Here is a 19,619-nt window from a genome sequence, read left to right as displayed (position 1 = left end):
TCCATGCCTTTATTTCCTGCTAGGTATTTGAACAGATGTTTTTGCTTCCAGTTGCTCCAGGTGGATCTTTAATTTATTTTTTTTTTTAAATGTGCACTGAGCAGAATTGAATTTGGATCCATACTGGATAATCTGTACATATTCATTAACATTTTGCCCTATTCTTCCAGAATTTAGGTCTTAAGTGCATTAGGCTCCATGACAAATGTCTCTGGTATCCTCTCTGTGGTGTCTCCTTGCTCACAGCTTAACACTGCACCCTTCACTATTGCCTTTAAATTCTGTTCCTTTAATTCCATTCCCTGTATGAGTAAAGGTATCTGAATTAACCTTCACAATGAACCTGCCAGGGCTTTTCCCAGTGTCCAAATAGATTCTCATTAATTCATCTTTTGTAATGCAGGGAAGGGTTGTGCTGGAGTGTTTTGCTTCGATTTTATTATTTTTTTTTAAATAGAGGAAAAGGTCACACCGAGGCTGCTCTCACTGAAAGGTTTATTTTTACTTCTAAGACAATGGCTGCATGTAATTTTTAATGCTGCACTTCTTGGAGGTTGACTGTTGTCAGTAGTACAGTTAATATTTCCTTCAATTAACAATAACATTAGATAATGAAATTATGTTCTTTTCATTACAAAGTCATTTGTGACTTAGAAACCCCAAGGTGCCTTATAATATATAATTTGCACGAGTGAAAATAATTATACCAGAATCAATTCTAGAAGAAGTTTGGGAAAATTGTTGAAAACAGGCAGTAAAGGAAGTGGATGTTGACTTTTGGGGAACTTTTCCCTTTCCATTTTGTGGGGTTTGGTTACTCAGAGGGCTAAACTCAAAATATTGTGGAATAGGATTTAACCCTGCGGAATGTCTGACATTTGCTGAATGTTTTTATCTTCAACTGATAAGCAGTTGTAGGGTGTATTTTTATGCTACCACTATTTTATCAGAACCCACTGCAATCTACCAAAGCAGGTGTTTTAATCACCACATCCTAATTAACTCAATGTATTTTGTAATCTGTCTACCCAGCTCCTACCACTGGAGTCAAATTTTGTGGAAAGAAGAATGAAAATAATGGATTAAAAGAGAAAGATAGAATAATTGTAATAAGATCAGCATTGAAGTGTAGCTACTAGAACAAAAGAAGAAAACTAAATTTGGGGCATAGGAGGGAGGACAGAATTAAAAACCTTGTTTTGCTGCTTGAAATAGCACATGGAATTGATGAAGATATTAGGGAACGAGCTTCCCTACTTAGTAGCTGCAGTAATCGTAGGAAATATTAAGGGATTTAATCTTTTTCATAGCAAGAAGAAAGTAGGAAGGGAAGGAGGAATTCTGGGCTGCAGGAACCTGCTTTGGTGTCTTTCTTAACTTGGTAAGAAAGACAGAGAAGGAATTTTTACGGGAGCTTGTAGTGAGAGGACACAGGGAATGGTTTCCCACTGCCAGAGGGCAGGGTTAGATGGGATATTGGGAAGGAATTCCTGGCTGTTAGAGTGGTGAGACCCTGGCACAGGTTGCCTCACTGGCAGGCAGGGCTGCTTTTTTCTGTATTCTTGAAGTTTTCCCTGACTTAATCCCAGATGACACTCTTAATGAACAAGATTGTGCCATCAGGGTTCTGCTGTTTCCCTAGATTTTCCAAATTAATACCTTCTCAGAAATTCATTTGTTTTTTTTTTCATTCTTTAATGAATGTCTTTGCACTTCCACTCAAAGACACTGACTTGGACTGATTGTTTTTTTGCAAATACATCAGGTTTGGTCAATCCTGACTGTTTCCTGCCTCTTTTTGAGCGGTGGCAGAGGGCAGGGATGTGTGCTGGCAGCTGGACAGCCTCCTTCTCTGCAGCTTATCACAGCTTCTCTCTGCAGCAGCAGCATCCACTCACTCTGAACTGAACCATTTTGACTTCTGGTCAGGAAAAACCAGAAAAGGAGCCAAAAAAAATACCAAAAGGCTTAATCTGCTGAGTGGCAGCACAATGCAAGCAGGTATTGATGCTGTTGCAGCTAAAGAGAGATCCAGCGCCAAGGTTAATGAGGGGTGAGGACTGTTCTTCTCCCTCTATGTGGCAGCCAGAGCTGAACAAAAGGGGGAATGTTTGGAGAATCCCATGACATTAAAGGCTGTGGCAGTGCTGTCCTCCTGCCAAACCCTGGAAACCCTCTGGACGTTCAGCACCACCCACCTTTAGTGTTTGTAAGCAAGAGCCTATGGACTACCATAAAGATGTGAAAATATTCCAAAATGGGAATTTGGAGCCAAATGAGGTATCAAAGCAGCTCTGAAATGAAATAAGAATGATAAAGGTGAGGGGATTGAGGTGGGAAAGCAGCAGAAGGAGCCATTAGTGATCCCGTGGTTGATGCTGAGCCTGGTGCAGCAGGCAAGGCTTGCTTTCCCAAAATCCAAGGGGGGAGGAAGATGTGAGGGAGGTGGTTTTCTCCCCCATTTGCTTGAACATTTATTTTCAGCTCCTTTCTTGCCACAAAAGGAGTAATTTGTTTAATTTTACAAAATGTTACTGAAGCTGTTGGAAGTGGAGCTGCAGCCCACGTCTTCTTAATAAATGAGTGTGTGTATTCCTGGAAGGAAGTTAAAATGGGGCTGTGTTATATTTGGTACCTTCTGAAGCACTGAGGCTACTTTGAGTACAGAATGTGCTCAGAGAAAGACTAATTTGCCACTGCAGAGCTTGATGGGATGAGATTTGTCAAGTCCTTGTCTCTGCTGAAATTCACTTATGCTTTCCTCTCTCTCCTGAAGATATTTTAGGGTTCTGTCTTTGAACTGAAGGGCCATAAGAACAAGTCAAAAAGCCTGAAACCACAAGTAAATTCCAAGCAATGAATATGCATCTTATAATGTAGAGTTGGAGATGTTCCTGACCCATTTCCCTGAGTGTGCTCCTGCTAGCACCAGTGTTGAGATGATTGGGACATTGGAGCATCAGCAGGGTGGGTTTTGACTTCTCTCCAAGGATGATGGCAGGTGGTGGCTTCCTGCAGGAGGCAGGAAAAAGAAAGATTCAGTAAAAATGAAGATTTTACTGTTTTCTGTTCATTTACAGAGTCATGCTGTTTCGTTAGCTGGCTTGAAGGGTCTGGCGCTGTAATTCTACAGGGAAAGGTGGGATGTATCACCACTCCCAAAGAAAACCTCAGTTGTTTTACTGGATTCAATGTTTTCTGCCTCCTGCTTTCTCCCCCAGAGTGTTTTTTTGAGTAAATGTAAACTAATACAGGATCAGTGGTTAGAAACCATGAAAAAATATATAATGTAAACCTTTTGGTACTGGGTTGATTAAAATAAACAACTGTTCCGAGGAGCTGGTCCTGCTTTGGGAACAGTAGGGTTTCTGTTCCTCCCTATAATGCATAAAGCATGTGGAGTGCCTTGAGAGCTTTTTTTGGGTGCTGCACTTCATTTTGAGGGATTGCATTTTCAGTTCTCTGAGCTTTTGTGTCAGCTGGGAAGGGAGGATGTAGGAGTAACATGTAAAACTGAGGCTAAAACCTGTTTAGTCCCAAATCCTGACAAATAGCTGGTAAACAAGTATTTAAATGAGAGCTTGGACTTTGTTTTCTCCCTCTGGAAACCTGGGAGGGCCTTGGTCTCATTGCCAGCTCCGGTATCCCTTCCCTCTCCTCTTATCCTGCGTCTCCACTGCTTGCCTGCATTTCTTACGTGTCCCATTTCTCCTTCTGCTCCAGTGGATGTGAAGACCACTCTGAGCTGGGAAGAGCTGTGTTTTCTTCCAGCAGGTTTTCCACAGAGCCTCACGGGTGTTTCTCTCTCTCTCCCCCTGTCCTTGCTGCTGCAGAGCTCTGGAATGCTGTGAAGACTCCCTGCCCAGGCACACTCCTCTCTGGATTATCTCCATCCCAAGGAAGCTCGTATCCAAGAGGTACCAATTCATCCTGTCTTTGTACCCTTCAGTTATAGCACTTGGGTTTAGCTACTCCTCCCAAAACCTTTTCTCTGCTCCCTCCAGACAGGAAAGCCTTGGATGCCGTGGAGGTTGCAGCTGTTGCTGTTTGATACGGTTCGGACTCTTCCTTCTATTAAATGATCTTTGCTACAGAAGCACTTTACATTTTAAAATGAGAAGTGATTTCTGGGTCAAGAAATGCATAAGCTGAAGCTCCAGAAACACTCTGTGCCTGGTGTATTTTATTGTGTTGATTTAGAAAGTTAATAAACATCAGGTCTTCAGCAGCCTGGGTAAAACACACAGTACTTATGTGCTGGTCCTATAAAAAATTGTGAGAGGAGTTCTTTTTTTAGTGTTTATTAGTCTTAAGATCTTTCTAGTAAATAATACATTTTTGTTTTATAATAAAAAGGAGACTTGTGTTCATTAGCTGGGTCAAAATCCCCGGGTTGAGAGAGACACAATTCCTGATATAAACTTCTGTCATTTGCCTAGAGACAGGCAAATTGTTTTCTAATGGTTTCTATTTCTTGGGAGAAGAAAGCTGGAAACAATGTTTTAATATATAAACTTTGCAGTGTAATTCAGTTGGAGCAGTTTGTATCTTAATTCCTTATTTTGGTTTACAGTGCCTGGCATGATGAGACCTGAGCAGGTCAAGCCCTTTGAACATATATATATGTTTTCTATATATGTGTGTATATATATATATACACACACATATGTAAGAGAATTTAATATAAGAGTGGGAGAGCATGATCTTCAGGAGCTGTGAAACAGGAACAAACCCTCTCAGGAAATCCCTCTGGGAAGTATGCTGGGAAAATGTCCCTGTGTGCCTGCCCTTCAGTTTTCCCCCAGGGATTCACACTTCCCTGTTGGGCAGGCAAGACACAGGGGTGGCTGAGTTTTCTGTCTGACCCACCCAGCTGTTCTTGTGCAGGAATATGGAAAAACAGGCTTGGCTCTGTGTTTTTTTCCATTTTATATGTTTTGCTTCTCACTTAATGACATGAACTTTAAATGTCAGCTGCTCCTGGGTCTGCTGCACTGCATTGGGATCAAACCTTTGGGCACACTCTGACCCTTATCCTTACAATAATTTAGCACTCCAGCCCTGCTTTGGGAAAAACTGCCCTTAAATCAATACCTTCTCTTTGGATACAGATAAAATCTGGGTGTTTTCTTCCTCTACCACCACCCCAGTTTAGGTGGGATGGGACAGAAAATGCCAAGGATTTCAGAAAAGCTTTTCCTTGCTTGTGCCAGCCCTGAGGCAACAACAGTGATCCCCTCTCCATCTTCTGCTTCCCCTTTTTCCCCTCTTCACGCTAGAAAAAATTGTTAATTTTAAAAAAAAAAAAAAAAGAGGGATTCTGGTGCTGCTCCTATCCCTTTTTTCTGTATGGTTTCCCTTGTTTGGGCTGTGCAGCTTTTTGGGGGTCTGAGAAGCAGAAGTCCAGGGCTGTGGAAGGGGAGAGGCAAAACCAAGGGTGGGTTTGATGGGTGGTGAGGTGGGAGAAGGGACACAAAGACTGGAACAGATGGGAGATCCAGAGAACAAGATCGTGTTTCAGGTGAGAACATGTCAAGTGTTGGTTTTGCATAAGAAAACTCCTGCTCCAAGGACTCCTGGTCCAATCCAGCTCCAGATTATAAATGTTAAGCTCAAGAGTGGAATTGATGGAGCCTGTAGAGACTTGGCTGACCAAGCAGGTGGGGGTTGCTCTCCAGGCTGTGATTGCCCTGTTGGGGATCTCCAGCAGCCACTTCAGATATTTACTTTTGGGTGACTTTATCTTGAGTTGAACCTCTCCCTGTTAGAATCAGTGTCCATTCAGAAATCAAAAGGTGGAGGAAATTGAGTCAAACTTCAGTGTGTGAGTGCTCCATGTCTTAGCTTACTTAGGTTGTTTCCTGCTTGGGAAAGCACTCCCCCACATCATAATTGAAATTCCAGCAGTTGAATAGTTAAACACGGTGTGTGTGTAAAATCCATGTGTTTCTATAAATACCTCTCTTATCTCTGTAATGGTTTGGTTTTATGTAAATATTTTTAAATGTGCTTTTACATTAGGCTGGTTTTTATCCAGTGTGTGTGAGTGGAATTTGGAACTGGGCCTGGACTTTATACTTCTGCTCCTCAACATTTCTGAATTCATGTGGAAAATTTCTGGACTTTAAGTCTCCTGAGCATTTCGGCCAGTTTGGTGGGGTCTTCACTGGGCTGGGAATGAACTGAATCCAGAGCTGAAGTGGAGCATTTTTCCAGCAGCTCTTAGACACTTCAATGCTGTTGAGAACATCATTTAGCGAATTTTTTTAGCACAGGAGTAAATCTTTTGTTCACAGATCTGAAGTTTCCTTGCATTGCTAGCTCTAGTTTTGGAGAACAGAATTCCTTTCAGAGAATATGTGATATGGAAAATTATTTCTGTCAAGCCAAGTTATGTGCTGCATCCAGCTCTGGGGCCCCCAACATCAGGAGGATGTGGAGCTGCTGCAGAGAGTCCAGAGGAGGCCCCGGAGCTGCTCCAGGGCTGGAGCCCCTCTGCTCTGGAGCCAGGCTGGGAGAGCTGGGGGTGCTCACCTGGAGAGGAGAAGGCTCCAGGGAGAGCTCAGAGCCCCTTGCAGGGCCTGAAGGGGCTCCAGGAGAGCTGGAGAGGGACTGGGGACAAGGCCTGGAGGGACAGGACACAGGGAATGGCTTCCCACTGCCAGAGGGCAGGGATGGATGGGATATTGGGAAGAAACTGTGGCAAAAACATTTTAAAAGGGTTTTTTTTAGAGTGGATCTGACACAGAAGTATTTGCAGGAGTGTCACTTAGGATGGGTCCTTCATCTTTATAAATTTATCACCTTACACAAGGAAAAAGTTTCCCTATGTGATATATTACAGCTTATTTAGGTACCTCATAGAATCCCCAAATGGTTTGAGTTGGAATGGACCTTAAAGCCTGTCCAGTGCCACCCCCTGCCATGGGCAGGGACACCTTCCACTATCCCAGGCTGCTCCAACCTAACCTGGAATATTCCCAGGGATCCAGGGCCAGCCACAGCTTCTCTGGGCACCCTGTGCCAGGGCCTGCCCACCCTCACAGGGAAGGATTTTTTCCTAAGATCCTCTTTGCCAGATTGAGAGTAGGCTTCATTTCCCCTCGCCCTGTCACTCCAGGCCCTTGTAAAGAGTCTCTCTCCATCTTTCCTGTAGGTTCCCTTCAGGTCCTGGAAGGTCACAATTAGGTCTCCCCAAAGCTTTTCTTTTCCAGGCTGAGCTATCCAAATTCTCTCAGCCGTTCCTCGCAGCAGAGCTGCTCCATCTCTCTGATCAGCTTGGTGCCTTGTCTGGAACTGCTCCAACAGCTCAGCAGCAGCAGTGTGCTCTGTTCAAGGACTCTGTGGCTGAGGTGAGCTTCTGGGAAACATCCTCCCTGTTCCCTCCACCTTTCCACAGCGCCTTCCTGCAGTGTGCTCCACATTCCTGCCCTCACAAAAGCCGTGCTGGAAGCAGGGGCCTTTCTCTCAGATGTATAATTCAGCCCCTCTTCCCGGCGTGCCAGCCTTGTTTGTGTTGATGAATGAATGTTCCCTGTGTACAGCCTGCAGATTACTCTGCTCCTGGAGTACAGTCCTGCTCAATGTACCTGGTTCTGATTAAGTGCATTTGAATTTGGGAGTGTGCTTAATGAGCTACACCTTTCACAGATTCTTTTGTTAATTCAGAAAAGCTGCCTGCTCTGATTTATGGCGCCAAAAGGGGTAAACTGCCATTAAAAGCATTAATTAGTCTTGGTTGACTGCACAAAGAATAGACTTGGTGTGAGCCAGTTTTTGATTTAGCCCTTTGATTTGTGCCTAAGCTTGTTAGAGGGTCTGTATCTCTGGCTGTCTCATGCTGGATTGTATAATTGGAATTTTGTGTGAAATTCTTGGGCTGAAGGAGCAAGAGCCAATTATAATCAATAAAGTTGTAAAGCAATTGGGCAGAACTTTGCAGATATTTTAGTACAGAAATGTTCCTTTTTAACACGTGGAAGTGAGAATTTGGGATTGGCAGATTGGCAGGAATGATATCCTGAGGGTTTGCCATGAACCCTGGGTACTGTTGGTGAACCTCAGGAAGGAAAATATTCTCAGGAGCCTTGGATTTGCCCAATGTGCAGCACTTCAGCTGCATGTGAATCCCAGAATCCCAGAATGGCTGGGGTGTTGGAAGGGACACAAAGGTCATCTAGTCCAATCTCACTGCTCAAGCAGGATCGCCAAGAGCAGGTAACCCAGGACTGTGTCCACAATCCTTGGGATTGAGGGTTTGACTATCCCCAGGGAAGGAGACTCCACACTCCCTCTGAGCAGCCTGTTCTAGTGCATGGTCACCTAAAGCTCTTCCTCTCCTTCAGGTGGAAATTCCTTCATTCCAGTTTTTTTCCCATTGCCTCTCGTCCTCTGGTACCACCCAGCATATCCAAATGGTAGCACTGGTGGTTTTTCTTTTCCTCTACATCTTTACCCATTTTCTACAGGCTAATTGGAAAAAAAACCAAAAAACCCTAAACCCTGGAACATTTTGTTGTGTCCTATATTATATTGATGAGTGTATTTCAGCGTGTGGTAGTTCCTGTACTTCCCAATACTGGCCATCAATTCTCTATACAAAAGTTTGAAAATCAATTGAAATGCAAATCATAGCCTAAGCATTCTTTCCAACAGACTTTCCATAATTATGCTTGACTGCAAAGAAACAATTCCACTGCTATAATTTTGGTAATTGCCTCTGGTCTGTTTGAGAATTAAGATTTCCCTCTGTCTGTATAAAGTTTCCATCTCTCTTAGATATTATCTCATTAACTACTCCATAAAAAGAAGGCTGGATTGGGCTTCCATCCCAACTTGTCCTTAAGGAGCCCACAGTTGGATCCTCTAGCTCTGCCTTAATTTCCTGGCAGAACTTGAAGGTTCCTTCTCCTTTTCTTCTTCCTACATGCCTGGAGAGATGATGGTGGTACTGTAGGACTTTGGAATATTGAACTGGAAATATCCTCTGGATATTCAGAGAGATAGGAACTGCCTTTAAAACACATTTTTAGCAAAAATTGATTCCTAACAGCAGCACAGATCTGAAATGTCAAATGTCTTTAGAGGCACAGAGGTATTTAAGAGCTGTATTCCCCCCTGCCTTCCCTGAACACATCCAAGTCCTTGGGGCAGTGAGTTTCCAGCATCTGCTGTATTTGGCAGAAGGATTTTTGGGTAAGAGTGAAAGCCTTTGAGCTTCTGTTCAGTTTTTCACTCTCAGTCAGCACATCCTTGGAGAGAAGTCCATCATGTTGGAAGCACTGGAACAGCCAGGGAAGTGTGAACTCCCCATCTCTTCACAGCCACAGCCTGGGCTTGGTTATTCCCAGCTCCCACAAATGTTCCTGGCTTTGTCTCTCCATTATTTGTTTTCCTTTCCCATTGAAGGAAGTGGTTGTTTCCAGTATGAGAAGCATTAAATTGACTTAAGTGCTTTGTTTGCCAAAGTAGCTCTTTGAAGTGGATCTTTCAAGTTTCTTATGTGATCTGGGATTTGATGAGACACATTTTAACCCAGCAATCTCATAGTGGGCAAGGAAGGGAGAAAGGGAGGGTGGAAGGAGGAGAAGGAACCTTCTAGTTCTGCCAGTTTTGATTCTAACTCACACAGTTTTCCACATTCCCTTTTAACACTTGACTGGTGCTGGAGCATCCAGACGTTACGGGGTCATCTGTGGGATCAGCAGGATCTCACTGGTCAGCTTTTCCAAGCATGTCTCCAGCATTAAATCTCAAACTGGAAAGGTAATCCCCTCGGGAGGCTTGACCTACTCTTCAAATTACTTTCTCCTGCTCTTATGAGGCTTTGGGTTTTACTCGGATGGTTTTTTCCTCCTCATCAAGGCAGCTCGTTTAATTGCAGTGACTGCCAGGCAGAAACCTCACTCTCACTCTTACAGACCTCCTTTTCTTCAGCTCCTTTATAATAATAAAGTGGTTTTTGGAGCAGGGCCAGGCCTTCAGCCCGAAGTGTCTTCTGGTTTCATCTCAAACAAGGGACAGCACAGCCAGATTGCTTCCCTAATCCCTCTTCCCAAAGACAAAGGTGTCAGCACTGTCTAGACAGTGGTGTTCCACGTGCTCATTCAAGGCTGAGGGTTCCCCCTCTCTCCTTTGCATCCCACATAATTGTCCTCAAAGCCTCCTAATCTGCCATTGCTCAGTGGGTGAAATCCCCATACAATTTGGGATGGATGTGTCCAATTTGGGAGTAGGTGGTCTGTGCCCCTTTGGAGCAGAGTCAATGAAACAGGATGAGTGAGCTCTTGCTGCTGTACAGGCCAAGCATTTAAAATCTCTTTTTTCCCCCATATTCATGCTGTATCCAGTCAGGAGATATTACACAGCAGCTGGTCTTAAACTTTTGAATTTCTTTTATGGTTATTTAATGCCTTTCTTTGGGTCCACATTTTACAGCTTTTCCATGGGGGAGTGGGTCCTTACAAGCTACAGATTTGGAGTAGGAAAAGTAACAATTTAGCTGGTTTTCTGGTCCTTTGAAATCTTCCTTCTACTGATGGCAGGTTTTGACCTCTTCCTTCTTTGGAAGTGTTCTGCTGGGAAGTTTAGCTAATGGGAGATCATTAGGATCCTGTTTAGATTTGGATGTGGTCTGGCTGTCTAACAGAGAGGTTAGGTACAAAAAAATTGGGAAAACTGAAGATAAACTGATAGCAGAGCAAATTCACAATTTTTTTCTGCCCAAAGTTCTCTCTCATTTTGGAGTTCCTTACACACATTTATTGTCTATTTTTTGTGTATTATAGTGTGAAAATAGTGTTCTCCACTTCAACCAAAACAGTCAGTGGATTCTGTCACAGGTGTAAAATGCTTTTCCCAGTTTGTCAACATCCTTGAGGAATTGAAGTCAGATCCATGAAGGTGCTGGCCATGCTCAGCCCCACACTGAGTCCCGTGGCTGGCATGGATCTGCAGGTAGATGAGGTGCTGCTCAGAGCCACATCCACACTGCTTTTAAATCCCTCCAGGAATGAGGACTCCACCCCTGGCCTGGGCAGCTGGGCCAGGTCTGGACAACCCTTTTGGGGAAGAAATTTTCCCTGGGAACGGAGCCTGACTCCCCCAACTGCCCCCTCCTGTCAGGACACTGTGGCTGATAATTCCTTGGTACTTCAGCATGCTCCTCCTGCCTGTCTGTCAGTCTTTCTGGCTGTCACAGCTGGCAACAAGGAGAATCGTTGTGTTGTGTGTGTTCTATACAGCTGAGTGTCATTTCAAGTTAAAAATAAGACATTTTTAATGTCAAGATTGCAAAGTTCAAAAAGCGGATCAGGGGCTGGAAGTCAGTAACTGCACCTTCAGTGTGTTCTGTATTTATGTGAGCCCTTATCAGCAGGAATTCTGCCCAGGATTCTCTCCCTAAAAAGTCATTCATCCATGAAAGGTGTTTTGGTTTGAGGGCTATGGCAATTGGGGGATAATTAATTACTTGTGAGGCCAGCTATAAATGAAGTAGCTTGTTTCTTCTCTAGGCTCTTCTCGGAGTTCAGCTTGGTCCAGTGGAAGGTGTCTCTGCTTATGGAAGTGGATGGGAATGAGATGGGCTTTAAGGCCCCTTCCAACCCACTCCACTCTGGGTTCTATGGAAACAAGCAGCACTCTACATTTGTGGAGCTGCTGTTGCCTTGTCTTTGGGTAGGTCGGGTTTGAAAGGTGTTTCTTCTGCAAAAGTGCCTGGAAAAGAGCTGATTATTCATCAGAAGTTACCAATAAAGGGGTTTGCTGCTGTTCCCAGGTACTGCTTGAGGATTATTTAGACAGTTCATTAAAGGCTTGGATAGGGATTTACAAGCTGATAGCTTTGGTTCCTCCTGTGTACTCAAGCTGGAGCCCCTAAATATTTTGCATTTAACGTTGAAATACTGTGGGATTTCAGAGTGAGGAGCCAATTCTCTTGTTGGTTTAAAAAGGATTACAGGCAGAGGGTTTGCAGGCTGGGGACAGTAACTGGGGGTAACTGTGCTGTAAGGGAAGACCACTGCAGCTTATTCAGGTTACTCCTCCCTTCCATTTATGCTCTTCTTGGGGTGGAACAATGACCCCAGAATGTCACCAGTGCATCCTTGGGCTCCCTTCCCCCAGCTGCCAGAGTGCAGGAATGGCAAATTCCCATCCCCACGGTGCTCGTGGCCTGCCAGAGCATCTCACTGCAGTTCAGTTGTGAATCATTGCTTTATTTGTCACGTGCAGCTCCAGCTGGAGAGCCTTCAGTCGGAATTCGCGGCGCTCTGCCAAGGCGCTGCATTGTTGTCGGAGCCCCTGCGCTGATAAAACACATCCTGACTGCACATTATTGCATCCATGGCACTGCATTCCTGCATGTGAGCTAATTAACAAGCCTAGGAATTTGTTGGGTTCAGCCCTGGGGATTACAGAGTGGGTGTGGGTGTTCTAAACTGTTAATCCATATATTTTACTGTTTGAAAAATTAATTTTCCTGAGGGTTATTTGGCACTGTAAGTGCATCAGCAGGATCTCTGTAACACAATCAGAATATATTCTACACAAGAGGAAACGGGTATTCTTTTTCCTCAAACAAAAAGACAACTTGCTTTATGAGGAAAAAATTTTCCTTTGACAACCTTAAAATAATTCATTGGGGAAAAAAGAAAGCTTTTTGTTTTAGGAAGGTTTTGTGTCTGCAGGATCCCAGCTGAATGCCATGTAGGAATTGACTGGTGCTAATGTTGATGTAAAAAAAAAAAATAAAAAAAAATCAGAATTGCTTGGACAGGGGAGGTTATCAGTCAAACCCTGCTTAGAGAAATTGTAGCGTGCTGCCTTCAGCACCTCACTGAGGCGTGGGATGGGCAATAATGCGAGCAGAGTGAGCAGTGTAAGATCATCACTTTTCTCCTGATAATTTAACTAAATCAGTGTATACCAGGAATATCTGTTGGTGAAATGAGAGGAGAAAATTATCCTTACACTTATATTGTCCTTGTTCTCATCTCCCTGCTCCAGAGCTTGCTGCCAGTGCAAGGAGAGCATTGCAGGATTCCCTGTGGCTCTGCCTTCCACTGTGTGTGTTTTTATAGAGTTCCTCCTCTTGTCTGCTTCTTTGATTCTGCTTTTTCCTCAGAAGGCCACACACAGAGCTGAACCTTCAGTTCTCGTCACCATTGTCATCTTTTGTGCTATTTTCTTTATCCTTTTCCAGTCCCACCTGTGAAATAGGTGTGGCTGAAATAAAGAAAACCCAAATGCCAGGTTTATGATCGGGTTTTTGTATTGCTCTGCCGTGGCTCACAAATGAGGGTCAGCCTCAGAACAGACACAAATGAGTTTTGCTGGCTCTTAAATGTTTTTGTAGGCTGATGAATTTAAAGCAGAGGGAATTAAAATGTAAAGGTGCATCTGGGAAAGGGTGTCCCACATCTGCTTCCTGGGGCCCAGCAATGGCACCAGAACGGGCAGGAACTGGAACCAAGGAAATTCCACCTGGACATGAGGCAGAACTTTTGCCCTGGGCAGTGCCCACACATGAACAGATCATCCAGAGAGGTGTGGAGTCTCCTCACTGGGGATATTCCAGAGTCCTCTGGACACGCTCTGGGATGGCCCTGCTGGAGCAGGGAGGTGGCACCACATGAGCTACTGTGGTCCCTTCCAGCCTGACCCATCCTGGAAGATCTGGAAGATTCCAGAGCTGAGCTCCAGGTGATTTTTAAAAAACCAAACCAGTTTCAAATGTCATTCTTCTCTCAGATTTTTTTGCTCCAGTGAAGCCACCTGATTGAAGTAACACACCAAACCACCTATGTACTTTATAATCCCAGACTGGTTTGGGTTGGAAGGGACTTTAAAAACTATCCAGTGCCACACCCTGCCATGGGCAGGGAAGCCTTCCACTGTCCCAGGTTGCTGCAACCCCTGTCCAGCCTGGCCTTGGACATTTCCAGGGGCAGCCACAGCTTCTCTGGGCACCCTGTGCCAGGTCCTGCCCATCCTCACAGGGAAGAATTGATTCCCAATATCCCATCCATCCCTGCCCTCTGGGAAGCCATTCCCTGTGTCCTGTCCCTCCAGGCCTTGTCTCCAGTCCCTCTCCAGCTCTCCTGGAGCCCCTTTAGGCATTGGAGTTTAGCTCAGAAATCCCGTTAATTTTGAAAAAGAAAAAAATTAAGTGCAGTGTGTAATGCATTTTTTAATCATTTGGTGATTTTGTTTTCATTGTATGGATACAAATATTACAGTATTCAATCAAGCATTTCAGAAGCTCCATTGTAAGTGATTTTTAGATAGCCAAAAACTGCTTCTAGGGGATCTTTCTAAAACATCAGCCACTGCAATAGGAGCAGGATTTATTATTTCATTCAGCACATACACGTTACCTTGCATCTCTCAGCAGATGATTTCACTCTGTGCACTTCTCTCAGGGCTCTCTGAATCTCCCAACTTAATTATGACTATTATGAATAATTTATTCTCCACAAACATTGCTTTGTCTCTTCTGTCTCTTTCCCAGTTTCCACTGCTGGTCCCTGTAAAGGCTCTGGGAGCACCTTGCTGTCACCCTTTTTGGAGTCTGAAAATCCCATGTTTAATAAAGGCTGTTCCCTATTGCTTAACTGCTCCCTAATCCATAACATTCTCTTTTCCTATTGTCCTGGAACTTGAATTTTTTAATAGTGTCTCGCTGGGGCTTTTGTAAGTAGCTTTTTGTAGTGGTTTATTCCCCAGTACTGGACTCTTTAGCCACAATTGAAGGATTTGGGCTGAGTTATTTTGCTTCCCATGCTGTGTCTGTTTATTTGAGTGAGGGCACTGCAGCATTCCAGCCACTTTGCTTCATGGGAAAGGAGACATTGGCTAATTCCATGATAATCCTTAGGACACTTGTTAAAGATAAGGACAAGTCTTCTGCTGTTACATAGTGAGAGATTTGAACGTGATAAAGGATTTTCAAACACATTATGGACAGGGTATCCTAAGTTTTCCATGACTTTTAAAGTAAACAATATTTGGTTTTATTGACTTGAGTATATATTTGCTTTCTCTTCCCTCATGAAGTTCTCTGGAAATGCCCCATCTTTCCATACTTGGAATAAACATGGAGCAGATCTGTGTTTGCTATTTTTATTTTCTAGCTTGTTTAAGGTGTCCTGTTGTTTTGTTTAAGCTCTTCTTGGTTTGGATTTTGACTCATTTGCTTCCCATTATTTTGTTTTCCACTGAGCATCCTCCTACCTGCTCTCCTGTTCTCCCATTTTTTGGAGGTTCTCTCACATTCCTCAAGAAGACCACAGGCAGAGTCTGTTGCCTTTAATTTTTCCACCTTTGGATTCTTCTTACATGAAATGATCCATATTTTAAATCCTCCTGTGAACAGATGCAAATTTCTATGTCACCCTACTCATTTTAGAGAAGATTGGCTTTTTTCCTGTCCCAAATAAGATTTTATTCTTGGCAGGGAAGAGCTGAAGTGCTGTTTGTTTGCAGAATTTCCGGATGACTGACGGCATGCTCAGCCCTCGGAGTCCTCACGGTAAACACAGCTCTTGCTATTGGAAAAATACATCAGAAATCCCAAAATAAAGCAGGGAATGTACAGTATTCCCAAGTTAGGAACACCACGTGTGGCTTTTGATGGCAGTTTCTTTGATTCTGAGATGTAGGAGAAATGAGATCGTTCAGATGTGTTTCAGGGAGAGCCAGAACATCTTTTTTTCCCTTTCCCTACTCATCCGGAAACACTTAGGAATGAGCAATTCCACCTCTTTGTCTTGTTGATGGCTGTTTTCTCCTGCTATAAGGAAATACTTTCCACTTGTATGAGACCATCATCTCACACGGTCATGGAGCAGATTTCCATTTGCTGTTCTTGGCTGGGAAGGACATCATGAGAGAAATCTGTGGGAAGTTGGGGAAGGAAAATGAGAATTTGAAGTGCCTTAAGCTGCTCGACTGCGTGTTCTGACTTAGCCTGAAAATTCCTCTTTTTTGGGGTGACTGTGGTGAGAATAACTAGGGAAGACACTGTGCCACTGATGGGGGTGCTGCTGTATTATTATTTTTATTTGGGGCTGGCAAAGCCTCTTGATGCTGTAGCCCAGGATGTTGGGATGCCTTTTGTGACTCTGCTGGTGCTAAATCTCTCTCCCAGAATAAATCCCAGCTCTTTCATCTCTGATTCAGGAAGTCTTTGAAAAGGGAGTTGTCAGGTCAGGTTGTCTTGCTTTAATAACTAAAAATCCCCTGGAATTTCTTGGTAAATACCCTGTAGGATATGCTCTGGGTATAGGTACCCAGAAAACTCTGGCCTTAGAATAGCTCAAAAGCCATAAGTAAATATGTTCTTGGAATTACATTTTAAAATTGCTTTTCAATATTAACTCGTTTTGAAGTTAAAACCTAATTATGAATATTAAATTCAGGTTAAAGAATCCAATTTCCTTCTAGTTCTGCATTAAATGAGCTGCCAGAACTCACCTGGTGGTGACAGGTTGGGAAGGAACATTCTCTGAGGTGGCATCACTAAACTGCGGACTCTAGCCTAAAACTGTGTTTTAAACATTAATTTGCATAGAATTCTGGTTCTGTCTTTCAGGAAAAAAAAATTAATTACTTCTCCCCCAGCTGGGCCTATCTATGATGAGAGTGCAGTGGAAAAGCAGGATTCATGCTTTGGAAAAAGGGGTGTTTGCCAGATTCCCATCTGAATTGTAAAGAGCAGCTTTGACTTTGAAATGAGCCGTGAGTTCACGGTGCCCTTCTATGGGTGAGTGAATGAAGGATGGATCTGGGCAGTGTTGTCTGCTTTTCTGGTAGTCTGTGTGACGTGGGCAAGTGCCCAACATAAAATCCAGAGGAAAATTCCCCCACGTGTTTTGTGCTGCTGGAAGTTCAGGTTGTGCCGCTTGATTTAGAAGGGGACATTGACACACATGTTGGCAGCAGTTAAAAGGGATTTTAAAAGTGTTTACTGGTCATCCCAACCTGTCTCATCCCAGGAAACATCAGCTGTTCATGCTGCTCAAACCACTGGAACACTTCTGGAATAGGGGAGCTCTTGCAGCTGTCCCAAGCTGACATCTCAGTGAAGCACAAAGAAACTTTGCCCTGTCCAAGGTGCCTTGGATATGTTGGAGACATCTGAGGGATCAGGCAGAGTGAATTCCAACAAGGCCATGCCAGCCACGAGCCCTTTCTCAAATTGTAGCTGATTTTTGGGCCAGGGGACTCCTCCAAGTGGTGCAGTTGGCTGATTTAGTGTGTTTTGGTCTTGTTCAACTGCTCTGAACCAAGATCACTGTGAAGAGAATGAGAATTAATTGTAGCACTACTGGATTAATTGTACACTGGAGTTCCTGCCCTCAGAGTTGCTAAAAGTTTGTCTGGATTAGCTCAGGAGCAGTGCAACATTCCAGTAGAATCCCTGTGATCCCAAAGGCCCATATGTGGAAAAACTTTGGGATTTTGAATAAAAAATGAGAAGGAAATTCACACATTCAGCATATAAATACTTTACCCAACATGTACCTTTTCTGCAATCATTAAATACCATGAAAAGATCCATTCTAAGCCAAATCTGTGGATGGTTCTGTGATCCTGATAGTGAGGAATGGTCAGCTCTGCAGTTAATTACAAAATCCAGTGGAAGCTGAATTGGTGCAATCTGATTGACCATCTTAGACTCTGCTGCCTGCAAACTTTAATCCCTTTATTCCGAGGCTCCTGAAAGCAGTTACTCTGGAGTCATTTAGTTGTGACATGACCTGGCTTGTCTCAAAATGACACTTTGCAAGAAGTTGCCAAATAGAGCCATCTGTTTTCTCATACTCTAATTGCTCATTCAGCCCAAACAGCTCCGTGGATCCAAGGAAAGCAGGGAGCGAGAGGGGCCAAGTGTTGATGGGCTGTTCTGAGGCTCTCTGTGTGGATTAAGACTCCATGGTTCAAAATCCCTGCCCTCTGGCAGTGGGAAGCCATTCCCTGTGTCCTGTCCCTCCAGGCCTTGTCCCCAGTCCCTCTCCAGCTCTCCTGGAGCCCCTTCAGGCCCTGCAAGGGGCTCTGAGCTCTCCCTGGAGCCTTCTCCTCTCCAGGTGAGCACCCCCAGCTCTCCCAGCCTGGCTCCAGAGCAGAGGGGCTCCAGCCCTGGAGCAGCTCCGGGGGCTCTCCCTATCATTTAGGAATAGCCCAATTTCTTTATTTTTCAAGGCAGATCTCTGTAATTTCTTTTGAATTTTGCATTAAGTTTATAGATATTTTTAATGTGGTTCCAGTGCTGTGAACAAGAACTTTTAACTTGCTAATCTGTGAATTTGCACTGGTTGTTGACAGAGGTGTGAAAAGGAAAGTAAATCACACTTATCCAAACAGAGGGTGGATTCTGACCAGATACTGGGAAAAAATTCTTCCCTGTGATTGTGGAGAGCCTCTGGCACAGGGTGCCCAGAGGCTCAAGTGCCTGCCCCTGGATCCCTGCACGTGTCCAAGGCCAGCTTGGATAGGGTTTGGAGTAACCTTGGGCTAGTGGAAGGGTGTCCCTGTCCATGGCAGGGGGTGCGACTGGATGAACTCTGAGGCCCCTCCCAAACCAAATCAGTCTGGAATTCTGTACCTTTCTGTGTCCTCTTGCTGTGTCCAAACCTGGCAATGTCTTCATAGCATCTTTGGGTGAAGTACTTGCTTTTGGCATGGTACTGCTGATCCAGGCAGCCAAAAGCTATGGAAGACTGGAGCTGGAAAAATGATCCCTTGTTCTGCAAGTTCAGGGACCCATAATGATTCATCTTCAGGCTGTTTGCAGCTGAGGGAGCAGAGCAAGAGCCAGCAGTTGCTGACAGTGAGAGGGAGGAGCTGCCAAGGCACAGGCAGTGGCATTCCCTGGTTTTCCTGGCTGGAAGGCTTTCCTCAGCCTCCCTGCTGAAGAGAGAATAAGATTTTAGATACTTGAAGGGCCTGTTCGGTGCATCTCTCCCCACTTCCTCTCAACCAGACCTGGGACTTCATGTTTGATGTCACCTTCAGGTCTGTAGCTTCCAGTTAAACCAGTGCTTGTTCTTCACAGAGATCTGTATTCCTGATTTATTGCATAGGTATTCCCCAATAAAGGAGTCATGAAGTAGTTTAGAAATCTGGACAAGTGGATTAACCTGAAACCTCTGTTAGCTGATGTCTTTGGATTGATTGGTGATGGCTCTGCCAGGAGATACACACCCATATGAAGTCTCCGACTTATGTCAGGAACATGTAGGATATATGGGATATGGACCAGCAGATCACCTCATTAACCCAGTCACCCCAAAATCCTGGTCAGGAGGGAGCCAAACCCATCCCAGCTGCAGCACAACCTCCAGTCCTCTCCTGGGAAGTGGGGCATGGGCACAGACATCAGGTTACAACAAACAGAGGAGGGTAAGGTGTGTGATTGCTCAAGGCTGATGCTGATAAAGAAGTGATGTGCAGCCGTAATTAACGACCACTCAATTAAGTGATTTGCCCAGGTTGTGCAGGATACAAAGCAGGATGTGTGGAGAACACCCAGTGAAGGAACTTTATGGAAAAATGATCCAAGGTTGTGGGCAGAAGCTGCTGATGCAGCTGTGAGCCTCTTTTTTTTGGGAATGTTGAGA

General features: G+C 44.3%; 1 protein-coding gene across 2 annotated transcripts in view; it reads left to right on the top strand.

Annotated features, from left to right (window-relative positions):
- FAM168A (family with sequence similarity 168 member A) overlaps positions 1 to 19,619 on the top strand; it is a 131,185-nt gene that overhangs the window by 35,217 nt on the left and 76,349 nt on the right. The window contains exons 2-3 of one of the 2 annotated variants that reach the window (XM_015632476.2): positions 3,834 to 3,917; positions 4,005 to 4,055. In XM_015632476.2, coding sequence (XP_015487962.1) covers positions 4,020 to 4,055 — 36 coding nt within the window. In that variant the 5' untranslated portion in view covers positions 3,834 to 3,917; positions 4,005 to 4,019. Of the gene's footprint in view, positions 1 to 3,700; positions 3,918 to 4,004; positions 4,056 to 19,619 lie in introns of those variants that run through there. The other variant, XM_015632483.2, reaches the window with a different exon arrangement.

This window comes from Parus major, chromosome 1 (assembly GCF_001522545.3).
Source record: "Parus major isolate Abel chromosome 1, Parus_major1.1, whole genome shotgun sequence".
Lineage (NCBI taxonomy): Eukaryota > Metazoa > Chordata > Aves > Passeriformes > Paridae > Parus > Parus major.
Note: the sequence above shows the minus strand (reverse complement) of the source record. Positions and strands in the feature narration are given on the sequence as shown.